Here is a 20,277-nt window from a genome sequence, read left to right as displayed (position 1 = left end):
AAAAAACAAACTGATAGATTTATTTTGCTTTCGCCTCCCTGGAGCTGCTTATTGAGCTTACTCTGCCATCTTGTGGCCAAATGTGTGTAGTTGGAGTTGGCCTGTCCCCAAATATCTTCCATTTTCTAAATTTCAAAACCAGCAGTAAAAGCAGCTATTCTGAATATCTTATTTGTGTTACCGTTTTCCTGCAGTAACTTCCTGTAAAAAATATAGGAAGAGTGGTGTACATGTAAACACCCGTTCTTTTAACACATCCATGGTAAACACTCAACGGTTTCTGCTGATATTCCAGGAAACACATGAGAAAACTCGTTCCTCAGAGATGAACTACAAAATCACTTTTGCTCGTTAGTGTGGGATTTATTGACAGATGGTGGGAGGCAAACTCCCTTGTGCAATTAATTTGTGGAATTCATTGACATTTCGCAAAACAAAACAGCATGGATTCTTGAAATGTGGTATATAAAAATTCAAAATGACCACTTCAATGCTTTGCATTTTATAGTATATAATCTTGAAACACTATAGTGGAAATATCATAAATGTAACTACTGTTTAGAATGAACTTGAACTAGAATGATTTGAAGCAGAGCAATATGAAACACTGATGAAAAAAATCACTTTCCGAAGTAGCCATTTGACTTTCTGTCAATATCAAGTAAAATAAAATACTCTTCCAAATAATAATAAAAAAACAAGATCCAAGTGCCAAAAATGCCAAAAGCAAAACACGTTCCAAACTCAGGCACAATATCAGTCATACCAACCACACAGCATTCAGCACGCCAAACAAAGGAAAGCACTATACAACTATACAGCTGGACGGCTACATAAAAGCATAACTGAGATCATTCTGAAAAGATTAGCAAACTGAAGCAGGGGACCAATGAGATATTAAAACAACTTGAATCTCATGCTGCCATCACTGACAGGGGACAGGGACAGCAAGGCATTACGTCCCAGAGAACCCGTTCCATGACGAAACAAAGCAATAACGATAAGATACACAAAACAGGATCATCTTCAGGGATGACATAACAGTATGAAAATGATCCATCCTGTGCTTTATTTGGACCTGTGTGTTGGGAGAGATGACCAGTGGGGAAATAACAAGCCTGTAACTTGTCTGGGTGGGTCCGCTGGCAAGAGGAACATGGGGTAAAAGTGTGCAAGTCCAGGGGCCAGAACTGATGTTCTGTTGGTCCTCCATCTTCTCTGTCTTGGGGAGGCTGCTGGCACGCAGAGGAGGGCAAGGATGGGGGTATAGAGGGGGTCACTTCAGGGCATCAGAAGCCCGACGGCGTCAGAACATTCATGTCACGGGGTTTGAGTTTGTGTGGCCGGGGAGACGCCCGCTTGGCCTCGATGCCCGAGATCTCGATCTTGGGGGGCATGAATTTGGCAGGGTCCTCCACGTTGAGGTTGATCTGCGTGTTGATGCCCTCCATGGTGCTGGACTTCTGCAGGCCCAGGTAGGATTGCAGATTGAAGCCTGCAGTGGGGGGGAGGAGAGAGGAGCAGGTGGTGGTGATGAGCAGGTGTTAAGCAGGTGGTGGTGTTAAGTGAGTTGAATCTACAGTCGTTATCAGGGATGGCTTCACTCATTATTTCAGTTTAGGCCTCCTAGCCTGTTAGTGGAGGATCCTCACTAGGGCTGGGTTAAAAAAAAATCGATTCTCCGATTTTTATTTTAAACCTTTGATATCGATTCATATGTCCAGAGATCGTTTTTTTTTATTTAAAAGAAAAAGAAAAAAAGAAAAAAATATTTTAAGAAACATAGGCTATAATATTATAGGCTGTGTGTGGTAGTTGAAACAGTTTCAAGTTGATGTTTATTTATGTTTGTAGTTTCAACAAAAACATAAATACTGTAGGCTACATAAATGGAAATGTTTGATCATTAATATCTACTTTTAGAAATGATATAGGCTGAAATCAAATCACTGTGCATAATTGTGAAAGTGTCTTTATCGACAGATGAAAAGGCTGTTATTTACCCTTTGTCACCACCTGGTGAGTAAATATATGTGTAACTAAAACCATTAAAATTGACAACCGGTCCGCAACTTTTTTCCCCCCATGTATCTACCGGTCCTTGGCGCAAAAAATGTTGGGAACCCCTGTGTTACATAACTGGACAATCATGTAATTCAGGTTACAGCTCAAAAAACATGTTTTAGTATCACTAACCAAATCGATATTGAAATTAATCGAATCGGAATCGAATCGGGATTAATCGAATCGGAATCGAATCGGGATTAATCGATTCGGAACCTTGTGAATCGGAATCGAATCGATTCTTGAAATTTGAACCAATACCCAGCCCTAATCCTCATTGAAATCAACAGCTATTCACTTGCATGCCTGGGCTCATCAGTGTCTGTGAAACCAGTGAATCATATTCAAAAGGAAATACTGGGACCACAATCTGAGTGGGCTAAACCCAGAGCTACGGCACCTGAGCCTTAGCAGTATGATCAAACTACAAGGTCACATTCAAAGTGCGGATGCAGCATCTTGTATACATGCAGAGCTCTTACCTGTGCTGGTATCAGAGCCGGGGTCAGAGCTCTTACCTGTGCTGGTATCAGTGTATACATGCAGAGCTCTTACCTGTGCTGGTATCAGAGCCGAGGTCAGAGCTCTTACCTGTGCTGGTATCAGAGCCGAGGTCAGAGCTCTTACCTGTGCTGGTATCAGAGCCGGGGTCAGAGCTCTTACCTGTGCTGGTATCAGAGCCGGGGTCAGAGCTCTTACCTGTGCTGGTATCAGAGCCGGGGTCAGAGCTCTTACCTGTGCTGGTATCAGAGCCGGGGTCAGAGCTCTTACCTGTGCTGGTATCAGAGCCGGGGTCAGAGCTCTTACCTGTGCTGGTATCAGAGCCGGGGTCAGAGCTCTTACCTGTGCTGGTATCAGAGCCGAGGTCAGAGCTCTTACCTGTGCTGGTATCAGTGTATACATGCAGAGCTCTTACCTGTGCTGGTATCAGGGCCGGGGTCAGAGCTCTTACCTGTGCTGGTATCAGTGTATACATGCAGAGCTCTTACCTGTGCTGGTATCAGGGCCGAGGTCAGAGCTCTTACCTGTGCTGGTATCAGGGCCGAGGTCAGAGCTCTTACCTGTGCTGGTATCAGAGCCGGGGTCAGAGCTCTTACCTGTGCTGGTATCAGAGCCGAGGTCAGAGCTCTTACCTGTGCTGGTATCAGGGCCGAGGTCAGAGCTCTTACCTGTGCTGGTATCAGAGCCGAGGTCAGAGCTCTTACCTGTGCTGGTATCAGAGCCGAGGTCAGAGCTCTTACCTGTGCTGGTATCAGGGCCGAGGTCAGAGCTCTTACCTGTGCTGGTATCAGAGCCGAGGTCAGAGCTCTTACCTGTGCTGGTATCAGGGACAGCATCTTGTATACATGCAGAGCTCTTACCTGTGCTGGTATCAGGGACAGCATCTTGTATACATGCAGAGCTCTTACCTGTGCTGGTATCAGGGCCGGGGTCAGAGCTCTTACCTGTGCTGGTATCAGGGCCGGGGTCAGAGCTCTTACCTGTGCTAGTATCAGAGCCGGGGTCAGAGCTCTTACCTGTGCTGGTATTGTTGGGAAAGCTGAACTTTGGATGAACTTTTGCTCCACCACCTGCGAGGGGGCAAAGCCGACTGGAGGAGAGGAGACTCCTATTAGATCAAAATGCTATTCACCAAAGTTTTTCTATATATCCTGTGTGCACTGAAGTCACAATGTTATAACCATATGTCACGTGAAACATGGGATGAATTATATCATTGAAATGCATTGTGTTGACTGAGGGATGTGAACACGTGTCTATGGACTTCCAAGTGGAAAATGTAATCTCAATATGAATGGATTTTAATTGTATGCTGAAATAGTCTATGTTACATGCACAAAGTTTGAAATGACGAATGTAATAACCATTATTGTGTGCTAAATAAGCCTGGGTTACATAACATGGTTTTAGATGAGAGTGGGAAGAGAGTGTCATTGAGTTCAAGACCATAGGAGGTGTCCCAGTTGATGGATGTTTTCAGATAAGGATGGTTCAGTTAGAGTATCATTGAGTTCAAGACACCTAAGGGAGGTGGCTGAAGTGATGAGCAGGGCCACTATTAGGAGAGGGATCATGCTGCATCCAATCAGAATTGAAGTCATTGAGTCAGCAAAAACATAGACACACCCTCGACGACAATGACAAATAAAAGGAACGGACCTCAGAGCTTACTTATTTACTGTTGTGTATAAATTCAAATTTATGTGGATTACTTGGTAAGAAATATCTTACCTCTATGGGTGAGCCTGTGTTTCCCTCTCCCTCCCCCTCTAAGGGTTCAATAGGTCTATTAGACATTTCAGGATTGGTAGGGTAAGTGTTGATTATCCTAACACTGCCCGATAAATCAGAATAACAGTCAGTGACTGTCTGCAACCCAGGCTTATTTAGCACACAATAATGGTTATTACATTCGTCATTTCAAACTTTGTGCATGTAACATAGACTATTTCAGCATACAATTAAAATCCATTCATATGGAGATTACATTTTCCACTTGGAAGTCCATAGACACGTGTTCACATCCCTCAGTCAACACAATGCATTTCAATGATATAATTCATCCCATGTTTCACGTGACATATGGTTATAACATTGTGACTTCAGTGCACACAGGATATATAGAAAAACTTTGGTGAATAACATTTTGATCTAATAGGAGTCTCCTCTCCTCCAGTCGGCTTTGCCCCCTCGCAGGTGGTGGAGCAAAAGTTCATCCAAAGTTCAGCTTTCCCAACAGTATCAGAGCCGGGGTCAGAGCTCTTACCTGTGCTGGTATCAGGGCCGGGGTCAGAGATCTTACCTGTGCTGGTATCAGGGCCGGGGTCAGAGATCTTACCTGTGCTGGTATCAGGGCCGGGGTCAGAGATCTTACCTGTGCTGGTATCAGGCCTGGGGTCAGATACATGCAGAGCTCTTACCTGTGCTGGTATCAGCAGCATCTTGTATACATGCAGAGCTCTTACCTGTGCTGGTATCAGCAGCATCTTGTATACATGCAGAGCTCTTACCTGTGCTGGTATCAGGGACAGCATCTTGTATACATGCAGAGCTCTTACCTGTGCTGGTATCAGCAGCATCTTGTATACATGCAGAGCTCTTACCTGTGCTGGTATCAGCAGCATCTTGTATACATGCAGACCTCTTACCTGTGCTGGTATCAGCAGCATCTTGTATACATGCAGAGCTCTTACCTGTGCTGGTATCAGAGCCGGGGTCAGTGGGGGACTTCTGCACCACAGAGCGGGTTCCGAAGAAGCTCCACCTGTCTCCTCCTCCTCCTTCGTTTCCTCCCATGTCTATGTTGGGGTTGGGACTGCTGAGCTCTGGAGCAGACAGAAAGTGTGCAGGACTCGGGCCGAACCAGTTCCTGTAATTCCAGCCAGGCATGAGCGTGACATAAACATAGCATCAAACACAAGAAAGACATGCTACAAGGCTCTACCATGGGTCATGCAGAATGTTATGCGATGTTATGTATTTTCTAAAATCACATTGCTGTAGGTTCTGCACATTGTTGCTGGATTGCATCTAGAGTGATTTTGTATTGCTGATCACAATGCAAGTCTGACCACTTCCATGTGTGCTTTTGAAGTTCTGACTGCAACACCAGGGTTTCTCCTTGCTCAAAATGAGGCAGAGGTGGTACTAGAGCTCGACCGACATGGGATTTTTCAGACCGATACCGATTTTAGTGGGGACAAATTCACAGATTACCGGTAGGTGGCCCATATAATGATTTTTTTTTGATGGAATGAAAATAGACGTTTTCTATGTGGATTGTGCACCGATATGACTAGATGCAGAGGTACTCAGAAGGCTGCTTTCTTAAACAAATAACTTTATTGAAGAATATTTAACATTAGATTGTCAACACATCGGCGTAATGCTGCAATTACAAATGACAGAAATCCAGTGTGTGCGACGCTTGTTAGAAAAGAGTGTTTTCCATGAGAGCTGGAGGCCACCTCATAATTCTCTATGCAGGAAAACCCCTTAACACGTTTTTGGGCATCCAGACATGTCTCTTATTGCATCTTGGTCAGGTGTGACTGCAGGATACAAGTCGCATCGAAACGACTAACGCCGGGATTGCACTGGTTGCATTTGCGTTGCGTTGCGGCTGTTCTCCGGTTTTGCTCCGTGCTCTGTGCTCCGCCAACACTAACCGGCTGCGTGCAGAGCACGTCACGGCTCCGCCAGACAGCTAGAGTGACGAGACCGACAAGTTCTCGCGGTGAAATCACGCGAGACAATTTGTATGTGGGATAAATACAACGACAAACAGGCAGAAGATCGTTGTTCCCAACTGGAGAAGCAGAGGAGGGGTGGACTTGCTTGGTGTTGTCCTTGTAAAAAGGATGGGTCGTGTCATAAATTATTTTGTGGTTTTCCACTTCAATTATGAACTTTTCCTCATACATGTTTGTCCTCTGGCTTGATATTAAATGTTATAAACACCTCTGCCCTGTTGATTTCATGTCTGGCTCCGCCCAACTTGCTGCAGCTTTGCTCCGTCATCCGTGAAAAATAGAAGCCTTGCGTATTTTTTTCGGAGAGCTCCGGATCGTCGGAGTAGGTGGGAGTTGACACAATGATTAGAGTGGAAATGTATCGGCTCCGATGCCGTACCGCAGCGCAGACGGACCGAACACGGACCTAGTGGAATGTAGGCGTAAGGCCATGTTCAGACTAGGAGGCCAAATCTGATTTGTGAACTTTAGTGACCTATTAATGACTTTATCCAGATTGGCTTAATGAGTCTGGACGCTCCAAGTCTGATTTGTGTCACTTGTCCCAAACCACATATGGAGGTAGTTTCCAATCTGCTTTCGACTGATGAGACTTCAGTGTGGACGCGCAGATCCAACAAATCTGATTTGAATGTCACTCGTAACTCGTCATCAAATGCTTCGGCGCAGGAAAACCACGTCACCAACGTACGTATATTTACCGACGCTCATGTCGTTACCATAGCAACCCATGCAGATAGGCTGTTTAGGTCTGGACACACAGACCCGACTTGAAAATCAGATTTGTGGCAGTGCGGACACACTCACCAAATCAGATTTGGGAAACCAATCAAGATAATGATGATTAATGACTTCATCAGCAAATCGGATTTGCCTGTAAATGTGAACATGGCCTAAATGATTGAAATGTGCATCCACAGATTGGTCTAAATTAGGCTGGTTCATATGTCTGCATTGGAGAGGCAGTAGTGGTCAAAAGCTGCAGGGAGGTCAGACATGCAACGTTACAGTAGCACGATGTGATCTGCTCACCTGCGACTGACTGAAGGTGACGCGTGGGGACTAGAGCAGGGGGTGACACTGGGGGTGACAGAGGGGGTGACGCAAGGGGTGCCACTGGGGGTGGCTTGAGCTGATGTTGTGAGCCTGTCCTCCTTGAAGTCCCCGCTTGGCATTTTCAACTTCTGCAAAGAGAGAGAGAAAAAAGGTCAAACAATCAAGCAATAACCCATTTGTTAATAAATAAAGTTGCACCGTGCATCTTATTAAAAGGGGTTGGGGAGGGATTGACATGATACTTCCTTGTTTACATGTTTCCTTGACATAAACACAAACAAACAGCACATGGTTATTATGACAGATATGTGAGAGACCGCATTGATCTTACTAAAAGAGAAACAGAGGCTAAATAGAAATACACAAAGCAAAGGCCAGCAATCTTTTTCTCCATGTGTACATAAAAACGGCAAGTGTGTCACAGTCACAGATATTTGGAACCTATCGCCCGTGACCATGTGGTGTGTGTGTGTGCGTGTGTGTGTGGGGTGTGTGTGTGTGTGGGAGAGAGAGGGAGGGGGATGGAGAGAGAGAGAGAGACCATCTGGCTGACCACCAGGACAAACAAAACCCAGTGGACCGAGGCCAAGGCTCGTGTGTCTCTATAATCAGCCACATTATGTCCAAATAAGCTGCTATTACATGCATGTTCAGTACTAAGCCAAGCAGTTCTATCATTGTCAAAGACCACTACTGCCATGAATGAAAGCTGCAAGGAGCCCCCCCTGAAACCACATGGATCTAGCTAGATACAAGAGCTGCAAAACCATCAATCTAGGTGATTGTGGTCTGCTCTGCTTTTGCATCCTCGCGGACTAGACAAGATTAAACTCCTCACCTTGTTGATTTGTTTTTGTTTTTACAAAGAGTCAATAATAGTTCCAACAAAATAATGTATATAGGCTACTTGCCTTCACAATAACCTCTGAAATAATTGTTCCATGTTCAGTCTCCAATCACTGTGTATTCCCTTTTCCCATCCACATCTTGAACGCCCATCCAAACTCATCTCCACCCGATGTACTTGGTCCTGCACTCTGCTCAGTACAGTGGTCATCAGCAAATGGACAGTAGAGTGTGTCCCCATGGCCTTTATGCCCTGTCATTATTAATTGGCTATCTCTAGATGTCCTCTTTGCATTGTTCAAACCATGATAAACCTTGTTGCTCAGACTTTGTTAAGACACCCACCTTAGCCAAATTAGGACGATATATACCAGTGGCTGTCAAACATTTTCAAATCACCTAAACTAACACAAATTAGACCATGGAACCCCCATTTGATCACCCCCCCATGGTCCCTCATCTGATAAGATGTTTTGCTTTTAGCTGGGGGCTTTTATACAGGAAGTGTATGAAAGCCATGACCAAAATAGTCATACATTCTGTCATTGTGTTACTGTAGATGGAATTATAGTTAGAAATCGTTCACTTTATTGTTGGGGGAAGGGTCCTTAAGGCACTTTGAGAACCAGTGTTTATTGAATAAACCACTGCTTTGTCATTTAACAAGAACCCTGATGGAATGTGGATGTTGCGGTTTTGTTGTTGAAGACAGCAACAACATTCCACAGACGTGGAAGTCACCTCCCGTTCATCCACGTTAACTTTAGACAATGACACAAAGTGAACGTAGCTGATGATACATGCGAGCAAGTCTTTAATAAAGAAAGTCAAACAAAAACAACAGCATGCTAGCAAGCGCTGTGTTAATTGCTAACGTTATGAACAACGAACTCTTAGCTAGCATTCAGTTAGCTAGCCTCAACGCGACTATTCAGTCAGTCATAGTTAGCTGACGTATGACCCCTAACAACTGCAACGTTAGGCTAGTCCGTTTAAGTTATATTGATTATATACCGTTAACGATAGTGGACATTAATGACGATTATAAACAAGTGGCGTTGTGTTAGTTTTTGCACTTGGCGGCCCAGCTAACGCCACGATGCTGCCAACTAGCTACACTAAACAAGCCAAACACGGCTATAAACATGGCAGCTAACATTAGCTAGCATTAGCATTGCGGTTTTGTCTGGTTCTTTAACAACGACAAGGCAACTACGATTAAATACACTGGCTTGATGACATACCTTTTTATAATTTTCCTTCGACTTTCCAGCCCAATCGACTTCTTCAGTCTATCCATTTTGTTCGTTTAACAAGTTTAAAGGGCTAATATTTCAAAAACAGAAAGCTCTACAAACTGCTGGGTGCCCAAAAATGTCCTCTTTGTTAGAAGCTCAGTGATTGGTCGTTTTGGGAAAACAAGGGGGCCCGTCTCATATGAGGGCGTTGCCTGGTAACACTGCAGAAAGAAAGCTCCAACCAACTGATTACGTCATTTGTTTACCAAGAATGTTAGTTATGAACTTAAAACCAAATGAGTCGAGTGATATATAGCTTGCATCTGCCGACCACATTCATTTTAGATGCATCTCTCCGTCACTCATTCTATTCAACATATCAGCATGACACACAATTGCTCCTCATTTCTGATGAAGACTTTGTAGTCGAAACGTTAAAATAAACTGACCTGGGAGCTGACTTTAATTCAGTGTGCGGACTCTATTTATTTTCTACACAATTGCTCCTTGCCTCTGCAAATCTTATCTAGGGGTTAGGGGCTGTGTAGGTGTCATGTAGGGTACATGGAATCATTACATCAAAGAAAGACATACTAACCTATCAGAAAATGTTCTAATGATAAGTAGAATGTGTCTGATTTAACAGACTATCACAATACAACAACATATTTATCAGAATCATATCTGTTCAATTACATAGCAATAGTATCAAAAGTGTATGCTTTTTGTTAACCCTACCCCACAATGTCCTTTTGATCTTGATTCAAGATCACAACATTGTGGCAGCTAGTTGGCCTTATGACAGAGGTCAGTGGACAGCAGGCGCACTATACACACACAGACTCATTGGCTTCTGTGGGGGTGGGACAGTGGGCAGGCCGGGAAGATGGGCAAATAAATACACACAGAGATGAGGCAACCTTTCAGTCCATGCACACACACACACACACACACACACACACACACACACACACACACACACACACGCACGCACGCATGCACGCACGCACGCACGCGCGCACGCACACACACACACACACACACACACACACACACACATGCACAAAGATATAAATCTGACCTTAATTAATTCATACTTAATCCTTCTAAGTGTTTCACAGTCACACTTAACACTGCATTTCATATTTATCTGTGTTTAATGTGTCACAGACATCTTTTTATTTCAGTTTAAAGTTGATAGGCTGTTTTCAAGGAATTGTCTTGCTAGGAAACAGTTTGGAACCTAGCTTATGTCCTGCTTGTGTACTAGCAAAGACTGCAACAGGAAGTCAGCTGGGGAACATTTAGAATATTTATGTTGTTGAGGTGAAACCCCGACAACATAAACATTCTAAAATGTCAGTGTTTCTCAACTGGTGGGTCGAGACCTAAAAGTGGGTCGCGGGGGCATTTTGAGTGGGTCGCGGATGTGTGCATGAGAAAAAAAAGTTCTTCTACTCATTGAGGACGCTGGCGTCCACAGACAACATGACTGTTTTTCAGAGGCTGTAGCGGGCTCATTTTTAAATCCAGAGTGAAGATACTGCTACATGTAGGCTACCATATCAAACTACAAGACCTAATGGCTCATTCATACTCCATTTTTATACGTAAATAGATGCGTCCGTTTCAAACGTTATTATAGTCACTGCCCACATACTTTCATGTGTCTTTCACGTTGGTATCATGTTAAGCAATACATCCACCAGTGGGCAGTAGAGAGTCAAATGTATGAGTGTGTGTGTGGTTTTGCTGCGTTTCATGCGTATCCGTAAGCTTTCAGATGACGGACAGAAAACGCATGAAATGAACGCAGAGTACGGACAGAAGGCTCTGTCCGTCTGCGTCTTTAACGTTGAGTATAATTGGGCCTTAAGGCATCCATTGGTACCAACATGCCATGCTAGCTTGTTGCGAAGGGGCTAAATGATGCTCCAAAGTTAGGCTAAGTTCTGAAAATTGGGTTGCGACTTAATGAAAAATGTGGGTAAGTGAGGCTAGTCCAGTTGAGAACCACTGGTCTATAGAATCCCACTGTAAAGCTCTATTGTCTTTACATGTGACATTTCCAAACCTTATTTTCTGGGATCCCATCTGGAATCTAATTTAATGATCATTTAAATCTGGCCTTGACGTCAACACTGGAGGTAAATACATTTCCTATATCTTCTCATACTCACTGGCACTGTGCCATCAGGTAGGCGGAGAAAGCGGGTGTCCTCAGCGGCGAGGCCTTTGTGGGGCGAGTACCCAGCATCTGTCAGCCCTGCCTGGTGCTCGAACTTCTGGAGGTTCTCCTGGGTCTGCTCTATGTATTAGCATAGCATATTTTTAATGTGCTGCCCTCCGTTCTAACACACTGACACGGCACAGTCTATTTATACTTATGTTTATTACGCAAGGCAAGCAAGCATTTGGACAAGCATCCAGCCTGGAAGTGTAACAGTAAGCCGCTTGCATAATAGTGCAACACTGTAGTACATCTGCAACTCTACCTGTACAGTATCTCATAGCCTATCTCTTCTGTTTTCCAACTTCTGATTCCAACATGCAAACATGCATTGATCTTCAAATCAATTAAAATGTATTTAAGTCAAGTTGCTATTAGTGCTCTGAGCTCTCAGACAGGAGGTGTGTTTTGTTGACTTACTAATCATGAGCGAGCTCATTAGAGAGGTGGCTTTGGTTTTCACCACTGGCACAGGGGACTTGGCTGCTGCCGTCGTCTCAAAAGCCAGGATTTTCCCACCGCTCTCGTCTTCCTGGTCACACGGGTGCATAGTGTTATAGGAGGAACTTCTAAACCAGTTGCGTAACAGAATGGAAAGCAAATCAAAGGCTCATCTTGCACCGTAGCATCATCATGCACCTAACCTCCAAGAACAAGTTCACACAAACTAATACAAACAACATTTGGTTCAAGTGACCATTTCATTTCCACAAAAGGGGGGCAGCACCTCTACGATCTTCCTGAACCTCCGCTGCGGGATGACAGGGTCCGTCCATAAGATGTTGACGTTCATGTCTGGGGGTGGTGAGTGCATGGGGGCGTCCAGGTTCTCGTCGTAGCTGAAGGCACGTCGAGATATTCCAATGGGACACGAGCTACCGAAGAGTCCTGATAGCATGCTAGGCTCCAGCTCTGAGGAATGGGATGAAGAAATGTTAGAACTGTTTTATTTTGCACACGAGAAAAATGCTTTTGATTCCTCTGCATGCATGCATATTCTACAAGCTACAAGGTACAAGGTTACCAAGCTCTTATCAACCCACCATAAATATGCAGAGACGTTTATAGATTGAACATATAGCCTAGTGCCTAAGGTCTATGCTTGTGTCGCCTTCTAACCTGACGCAGCCAGATGCTTTGTTTTCACATAACTGTCTGGGGAGGAGTCACTCGGAAAATCGTTTCAAAGGGCAGGCACTTTCAAAAAATACCTGCAGGTGATTGGATGAACCAGCTGTCTATCACACCTATCACGGGCTCGCTTCTTGCTGTCGTCACACCTAAATCCCGCCCATACAGTAGCTGCATCTGGCAACATGGTCATGTGACCGTCATAGAGACACTGCGGAGCGCGTCATCATTCAGAAACCACGCCCAAAACGGGGGAAAACAGAAACCCCCCCTCCAATCCTGGCGTTCTCCTATGTCGCGTGCATGGTTGCGTGTTGCACCAAAAGATCGTATATACGGAAGATGAACACTCCAACTTACTTCCTTGACAGCTAGATCCACATTTTTCTTCTCGCCAATTCTCAATGGCTTCCTTGTTTTGCTCAGGAGTAAAAAAAAAACTTAAACTGGCAATTTTTTACATTTGTTGTCTGCGCAGCCCACCACACAACAGCTTGTAGCTACTGTATGTTTAATTCAAGGAAAATGATGCTGGTCTATCGGAGTGAATGGAGCGATTTCCCCCGTGATGGGCGTGGCCTATTTCATTCAGTGTCTCTATGATCTCGCGAGAATCCAGCTGCCTTGCAAGGTTAGTTGCCTTCCCCATGAGGGATGTTTTCTTTTGAAAGTTAGATATTTTTTTCTGTTTCCAATGAACGTTACTCCCACCCTCCAATCAGGGGGTACGCTTTCAATATCCTCCTCCTCATCCACATCTTCATTAAACTTCTATTTTTCTTCCTCCACATCATCCTAAACACCCTCTTCCTTGCTCCTCCATCTAATCATCATCACCACCACCATCAGTTAAGTTGAAGAAGAATCAGATTTGTCTCATGTTACCTGGGATGTCTCCCTGTCTGGAGGACATGGTGCAGTCAGATCACTGGGCTGGTCCACAGCAGACTCTGGAAGGTGACAGTGTGGAGGTCGGCTCTGCTCGGGTCCAGGCTCCAAACCTGCAAACGTCAGCACATGACATGACATCAGGCCGAGCCCCATAGAGGCCCAACGTGCATCAGAGGTGTGTTTGTTTAGTACAGTGCATGCTGTCCCAGGACTGTTCACCCCTCAAATAGAAGCAGAGAGTCTGGTTACCAGCAGTATGCAAGTTAAATGTATGAGCTTCAGGATCGTTTGCAGAGGTCCACAGCTGTGGAATGAACTTGAGGACACCTTAAAAATGTCAATATCTGTGCCTGTCTTTAAAAAGAGATTAAGGCAGCAGTTGCTGCAAAAATACGAATGTGATTGAGGAAATATGTTCTGAGATCATCATTAATTTTAGAGTCTTATTTTAACCTTTAGGGATTTTATGTTTAGTGTTTATTGTAGGTAGGGTAGTGTGTGTATTTTACTTGTGTGTTATTTGTGTTTCTTAGGTGGAGGCTCAAATAAGCCCATACGGGTTTCCTACCTCTTCCTGCACTGTCTGGACTACTTGTTGTCTTTTGTCATCTTTTATGCATCTTAAACTGTAATTTGTGGGTGTGTGCACGTGCAAAATAAATAAATAAATAAATTAATTAATTAATTCAGTATCAGCATATCATTTTACATCAATCATGCTCACATACCGGCTTATTTTGATCCTCTTACTATAGGCTATGTCTAGTTTGTCTACACATGGCAGACTATGTGTAGGCTACACAGTAGGCTTATCCACTAGAAATATAAACTTGTGGAATGAAGGAAACACCCCACCTGTCTATTAGATAGTCTTTGCATTGCAATAAGTTCAGTATTGTTTATGAAAGCCCATCCTTATTTTATATTGTGTCATGAACCTGCTATCAGTGCTTATCTGCAAAGCAGCATGAGATCCTCATCCGTTTCCATTATAATCCTACACAGGCTAAATGTGAAGCTCAAAATGCGGAATTCAAATTTGATTTGGTCATAAGCGATTTTGCAATCTCCAGAAAGCGGACAATATATTGTTCCTGTCAGCAGTCTGCCAAGGCACAGTGACTTGCAAAAACAGACGAGTCACACAATACACCTACTGAAATAACGCCTGCAGGAATCTATATTATAGGCTATACCGTTACACATGTATAGGAATAAAACATCCTTGTATTGACATTGTACAGTACTGCAACCTATTGCTTTCAAGGTGACAACTTTAACTGTAAATCCATCGAATATGCCGCAGTAGGCTACTTTAAACAAGTTTTGTGGATGGTGCAGGCATATTCGATTGCCTATTTTTTTGCACAATATTTCATACTAGGCCGTTTGATCCCAAAACACGGTCTGCATAAAAGCAATATGCCTATATCATCATACATGCTGTCAAAGACTTACCTCACTCTGTCAATCACTTATGCTGTCGTTTTCCGCTGGAGTTAGTCGTTCTTGCAGACAGTGCAGTCAAGTGGCTGAATAAACAAACAGGATTATTCACCGGTCGCTTCATCCATGACTTTTGGACGCGGGCACTGCGGGCAGAGTAAACACAACACAGCGCTGACGGACACAGCGCGCCAATGAATGACGGACGATCAGCTCTGACTGGACGGAGGGGCGAATCACCCGATAGCCTCAAAGCGAACGCTGCTCTGCTGAATATAACTATCACAGCATGGTCACACACGTGTAGGCTACAGTAGCCTACTGGAGGATCCGCACATGGCAACCAATAACAATACTACTTGAGCATGTTTGAGCAAGGAACATTCACAATGCAAATGTAGCCTAGTAAAACACAAGAAGAAGAAGAAAAAGAGAGTAGCTACTTACTTTTTGGAAAGTGAAGGTTGCTGGGAAATTCGAGTAGGCTAAGCATGAAATTGACATTTCTGTCTGTATAATTTAGCTACTGCTGAACAACTGTCCAGCAACCCCATGATGCATCTGACCCCAATACCCCTACAAGGACACAGGTACGCCTACAAGAGATCACACAAGACGGTGTGTGTGTGTGTGTGTGTGTGTGTGTGTGTGTGTGTGTGTGTGTGTGTGTGTGTGTGTGTGTGTGTGTGTGTGTGTGTGTGTGTGTGTGTGTGTGTGTGTGTGTGTGTGTGTGTGTGTGTGTGTGTGTGTGTGTGTGTGTGTGTGTGTGTAGGTAGGGGGGACACGCAGCAGATATTTCCTGTGTGTGGAAAACAGATCTCTTGCTTGCATTGCTCCCGGTGAGCCACCAGATAGCACTGTTGATATGAGTTACAGGCTGCTGGACCCAGGACAGAACGACTGCCCCCTGAAAAAAAACTGTATAATAGCATGTAAAGTTTACATGAATACTGAATTTACTATACATTCATATAGGATTAAATTCAGTGTGAGTATAATATGCTAATGATTGTGATGATAAAATTGGTAAAAAGTAGTAAAAAAAAAAAAAAAAAAACACTGCCCCCCCCTCCACACCTTTTTAATTGTTTTATTATTGATAATTTAGAAAGCTGAAATTCACAAAACACAGTAACACTGATTAAAAAACATGAAAGCTTTATTGGCATTGACATACTATAGCCATAATAATAATAAACAAAACTACAAAACTAGAGAACTGACAAACACATACTTTATCAAACTAAAAACACTCACAAGACTTGGTTGCCTACAGAACGATTCAAATCATGTACAGAGCCAAAAAAAAACAATTACTACCTAACAGCTAACAGTATCCAAAAGCTGTTTCAAATGAGAGAAAGTCATCATGACTTAAGATGAACCTGTTTGTTAAAAAAAAAACAGTCAGGACAAATACAAAATATCACTGTGTGCATTAAAGGAGTTAATCTGTGGAACAACTGTAGTGAGGAATTGATGTTATGTAGATCACTTAATCGATTCAAACAGAAGTTTAAAGATTTGATATTAAATAGATACAGAATGGATTTTATAACGTAACTATTTTTGATTCAACTGTGGCTGTTTGTATGTGTATGTGGGAGTGTCGAGTGTGTGTGTGTGTGTGTGTGTGTGTGTGTGTGTGTGTGTGTGTGTGTGTGTGTGTGTGTGTGTGTGTGTGTGTGTGTGTGTGTGTGTGTGTATGGGTGTAAGTATGTTTATATAGTATCCTAAAAATGTATTAGGCACAACTCTATAGTACTGTATGTGATAATATGATGGAAATAATGTGAGTATGCACATCTCATATATTATTCCAGTAGTACAACATGTTATTACATTATAATTCTACTTTCATATTAAGTCTATGGATAGGCTATAAAACGAGGGGTAGGACTTGATAAGTATTGACTTCTTCCTACTCCTTTTCAGGCATGATAAACAAATGTAAATTGCTTGATAATTTGCTGTATACTGTATGCTGTGAACTCTAATTGACTATTTTTGCTTGGCATTTTCTTGCCTATATTTCTTTTATTCTTTATCTGTCTTTTCCCCCACTATGTTCAAAATAAATCTAATCTAATCTAATCTAATCAACCATGTGCAAAATGAGTTATTCATTTCTACGTATTTTGTGTAAAAATACACAAAATAAGTAGATAAATAGAAACAAGTATCTTATACAGTCACATTCATTAATAGATGTGGAAGGTGCTTTTGTTGGGAGTCAGATATTGTCAGAGTCTCTTGATGATCCGAGGAGTCACAGAGAGAGTCAGTTAGCTCTGTTCTGGCTGTTTAGGAGCGGTGGACTTTTCTTCCTGTAAGCACCATAAAGACACAGATGAGAACACATTACAACACAGAGCAAAGCGCTACGTTACTCATTAATGATGATGTGTCTATCTAGCCTGGTGATTCATTGAAAGGCAGATATAGCATATTTGTGATGTCAGACTGCTATGGTGTTATTTGCCATAAAGCGTATACTCACAAGAGGCGAGACAGGTGTCGGAGCAGCCAATTCTTATTGGGGTCCAGGCAGTACCTCACATGAGCCTTGCAGGTGAGACTGTGGGAAATGGATAACAGGGGTGAGCTCAGGTGAGATGAAATGCCCTGACAGTATCTCACCACAAGTACACAATGTGTCATGCAGGTAGACTGAGGTGCTCGTCAGAGATTGTGACATAATATCATTTTATGTAACCAATCCAGATTGCTGTGTGATGTATAGAGCTGTTTTCTATTACTGATCTATTTCACAATCAGTTTTTGTTCAACATTTCAATCAAACATTTGATGAAAATGCCATGTCAGCTGAGCCATGAGGTGTTAAGAATGACTTAGAATTCACGCCATTCACTCGTAAATGATCTTTCAGCTGTTTAAAGTTTCCCCTTAAAGGAACAGCTCGCCCTAAAATCTAAAATACATATATTCCCTCTCACCTGTAGTGCTATTAATCCATCTATATCATTTTGTGTTAGTTGCCTGAGTTTTGGAGAGATCGGGCCCTATCTTGCCCCTGGCCTTAAAATAGCGTTTAACGCCAGGCCAAGCGCTATTTAGTGGGCGTGGTCAGCGCATTCCATATTCTCCACTCAGCGCTACACCCGGCATTAACAACACCTTTTAAGTGTAGAATTATTCACAACGTACTCATTGGAGAAGTGCAGTAAACAAATCAGAATCTCCCTTTCATGTTCCAATTTCACGGAGCGATCCAATCCGGTTTGAAAAGCCCGACCAAAGCGCTCTGAGCTCCCCCCCTCCCTCTTTCATCCCCGTCTGTCTCCATATATATTATTCCATATTATTATGCTTCTCAAACAAATCTCATTGCAGTTTAAATACAGCAAGCATGTAAATACGCTACACTATAGCAAGATCAAAGTGAAAAGAATGTTCTAAACGCATCAGCTAGAAAAATATAGCCTATCCCTGGATGTCATGATGAGATTAGATTGGTGAAAGTCTGGGCGAAAGTTAGTTTCATGGAGGAACTATTTTGACGGAACTACACCCACTAGCTGCTAGTTCCTACACGAGATTGCAAAAGAAAATAGTTCCTACATGAAACTACTCATAACAAAGTCTGTGCATTATCTTGAGTAACAGGGTCATGATTTCTGGAAAGAGACATTGCTGTTGAGTTTTTCAAATGTATTTTTTTGGTGCTTCGAGCACCACAAGCCAAGTGCCATCCAGTTCCATTGTATTGGAGAGAAGGCAGAAACTCTGCGGCCGATATATCCAAAACTCAGGCAACTAACACAAAACGATATAGATGGATAAATAGCTCTGCAGGTGAGAGGGAATATATGTATTTTAGGGTGAACTGTTCCTTTAAGTTGCTACAAAGATAAGATCAGTTTTATGTGCATACAAGGTAAATATCATGTCATGTTCCCTCTACTGCTGAGTCTACTGCTGTATTTGAGCTGCAGTAAGGGACGAATCAGTGTGACGTCACTGCCACACAAAAAATGCGTAACCCCGTGGCAGTTAACTAGTATGAGTTGTGCCAAAAAAAAAGAAATATCTCAAAAAGTATACATCACATCGCTTATATTTTGACATTCTGAGAGAGAGCAGAATTAGCTCGAGTTTGATGCATGTCGTGTTAAGGTTGTGTGAATTGTCGGAGTTTTTAAATTGTAAACACGGTCAGCCGGCTAGAGTCAGACGCTCAAAAACTCAGGCTCCATAGGGTTCCATTGCCGTTGCCACCCAGTGACGCGGTTTGTCTACCAAAATGCTGCTCGGCTGATCCCTCGTATACATACTGAAAGCCGACACCTCGTGTTGGTATGGCATGACATTAGCACCACACACTTGGAAATCTCGATTGCAAATGTTCTTACACAATCTCCACTTTGTCACAGAAGATGGTTTTGGGGTGGATCTGGAGATCCTGGATGTTGGCCACAGGGCACGTGTTCCTGAACGCAGTGATCCCACTACACAGACACCGCCGTCCCGTTTGAGAGCCTGGAGCTGGACGGGGAGACGGGTAAGGTCATGTCATTTCATTCATCATCTATTCGATTCAGCTACTTACACAAATCCAAAATATTGAGTGGATTGTAATTCTTCAGCTCTTATTGTCTTTGAACCAAACAAACCTCACGAGCGTATTGGACACACATTGCAGTCGTAATAGACATGAAGAAAATCAATAGAAACTCACGCAGTGCAGTAGAGATGCTGACCATGACGGCCAGGAGCAGAACCGCTTGAATGATGCTGGACATTGTTGGTTTCCTCGTTAAGCACGGAGGCTCGTTAGTTAAGCACTGAGGCTCGTTAAGCATGGAGGCAAGAAATGGTGAGAAAGTGTGGTGACAGAAGCAGTGTGAGGGCTACAGGCAGAGGGTTCTGTTATATAGCATCTCTTAGAGCTTTACCTCATCCTTCCTTCCTGTCACCAAGGGAACTTTCACACTCTAAAAACTGATAACTGCCAAAACCACGAGACCCCTCTGACATGTTCACTCATCCTGCTTTACTCCTACAACTTGACATTTGCCATATACAGTGCTCTCCAGTTCAATTCGCGCACTTTAGCCCAGAGCCACATTCTAGGTTAGTCTATGAACAACTGCAGAGGACT

The 20,277-nt window shown here is 43.2% G+C and overlaps 1 protein-coding gene across 1 annotated transcript; it reads right to left on the bottom strand.

The window, feature by feature from the left end:
* Positions 1–352: 352 nt before the first annotated feature.
* On the bottom strand, positions 353–15,305 carry LOC310790586 (putative monooxygenase p33MONOX). The gene is made up of 8 exons (XM_083652296.1): positions 15,168–15,305; positions 13,704–13,819; positions 12,415–12,599; positions 12,108–12,219; positions 11,638–11,765; positions 7,350–7,501; positions 5,259–5,434; positions 353–1,495 (listed from the first exon to the last, which is right to left on the bottom strand). The coding sequence occupies exons 2-8, from the start codon at positions 13,729–13,731 to the stop codon at positions 1,290–1,292; spliced, it is 987 nt and encodes a 328-aa protein (XP_083508422.1). The 5' UTR covers positions 13,732–13,819; positions 15,168–15,305; the 3' UTR covers positions 353–1,289.
* Between the last annotated feature and the right edge of the window lie 4,972 nt (positions 15,306–20,277).

This window comes from Poromitra crassiceps (assembly GCF_964638095.1).
Source record: "Poromitra crassiceps genome assembly, chromosome: 15".
Lineage (NCBI taxonomy): Eukaryota > Metazoa > Chordata > Actinopteri > Beryciformes > Melamphaidae > Poromitra > Poromitra crassiceps.
The sequence above is the reverse complement of the archived record's forward strand: the minus strand, read 5'-3'. Positions and strand labels throughout refer to the sequence as shown.

Bases quoted from the DNA above. Each gene is read 5' to 3' on its own strand.
- LOC310790586 (XM_083652296.1), bottom strand. From the start codon at position 13,731: ATGTCCTCCAGACAGGGAGACATCCCAG. The intron at 7,502-11,637 runs GTGAGTATGAGA...CTCTCTTTGCAG, and splicing joins TACCTGATGGCACAGTGCCA to AAGTTGAAAATGCCAAGCGG. The intron at 1,496-5,258 runs GTAAGAGCTCTG...CCCCCACTGCAG, and splicing joins CGGCTCTGATACCAGCACAG to GCTTCAATCTGCAATCCTAC.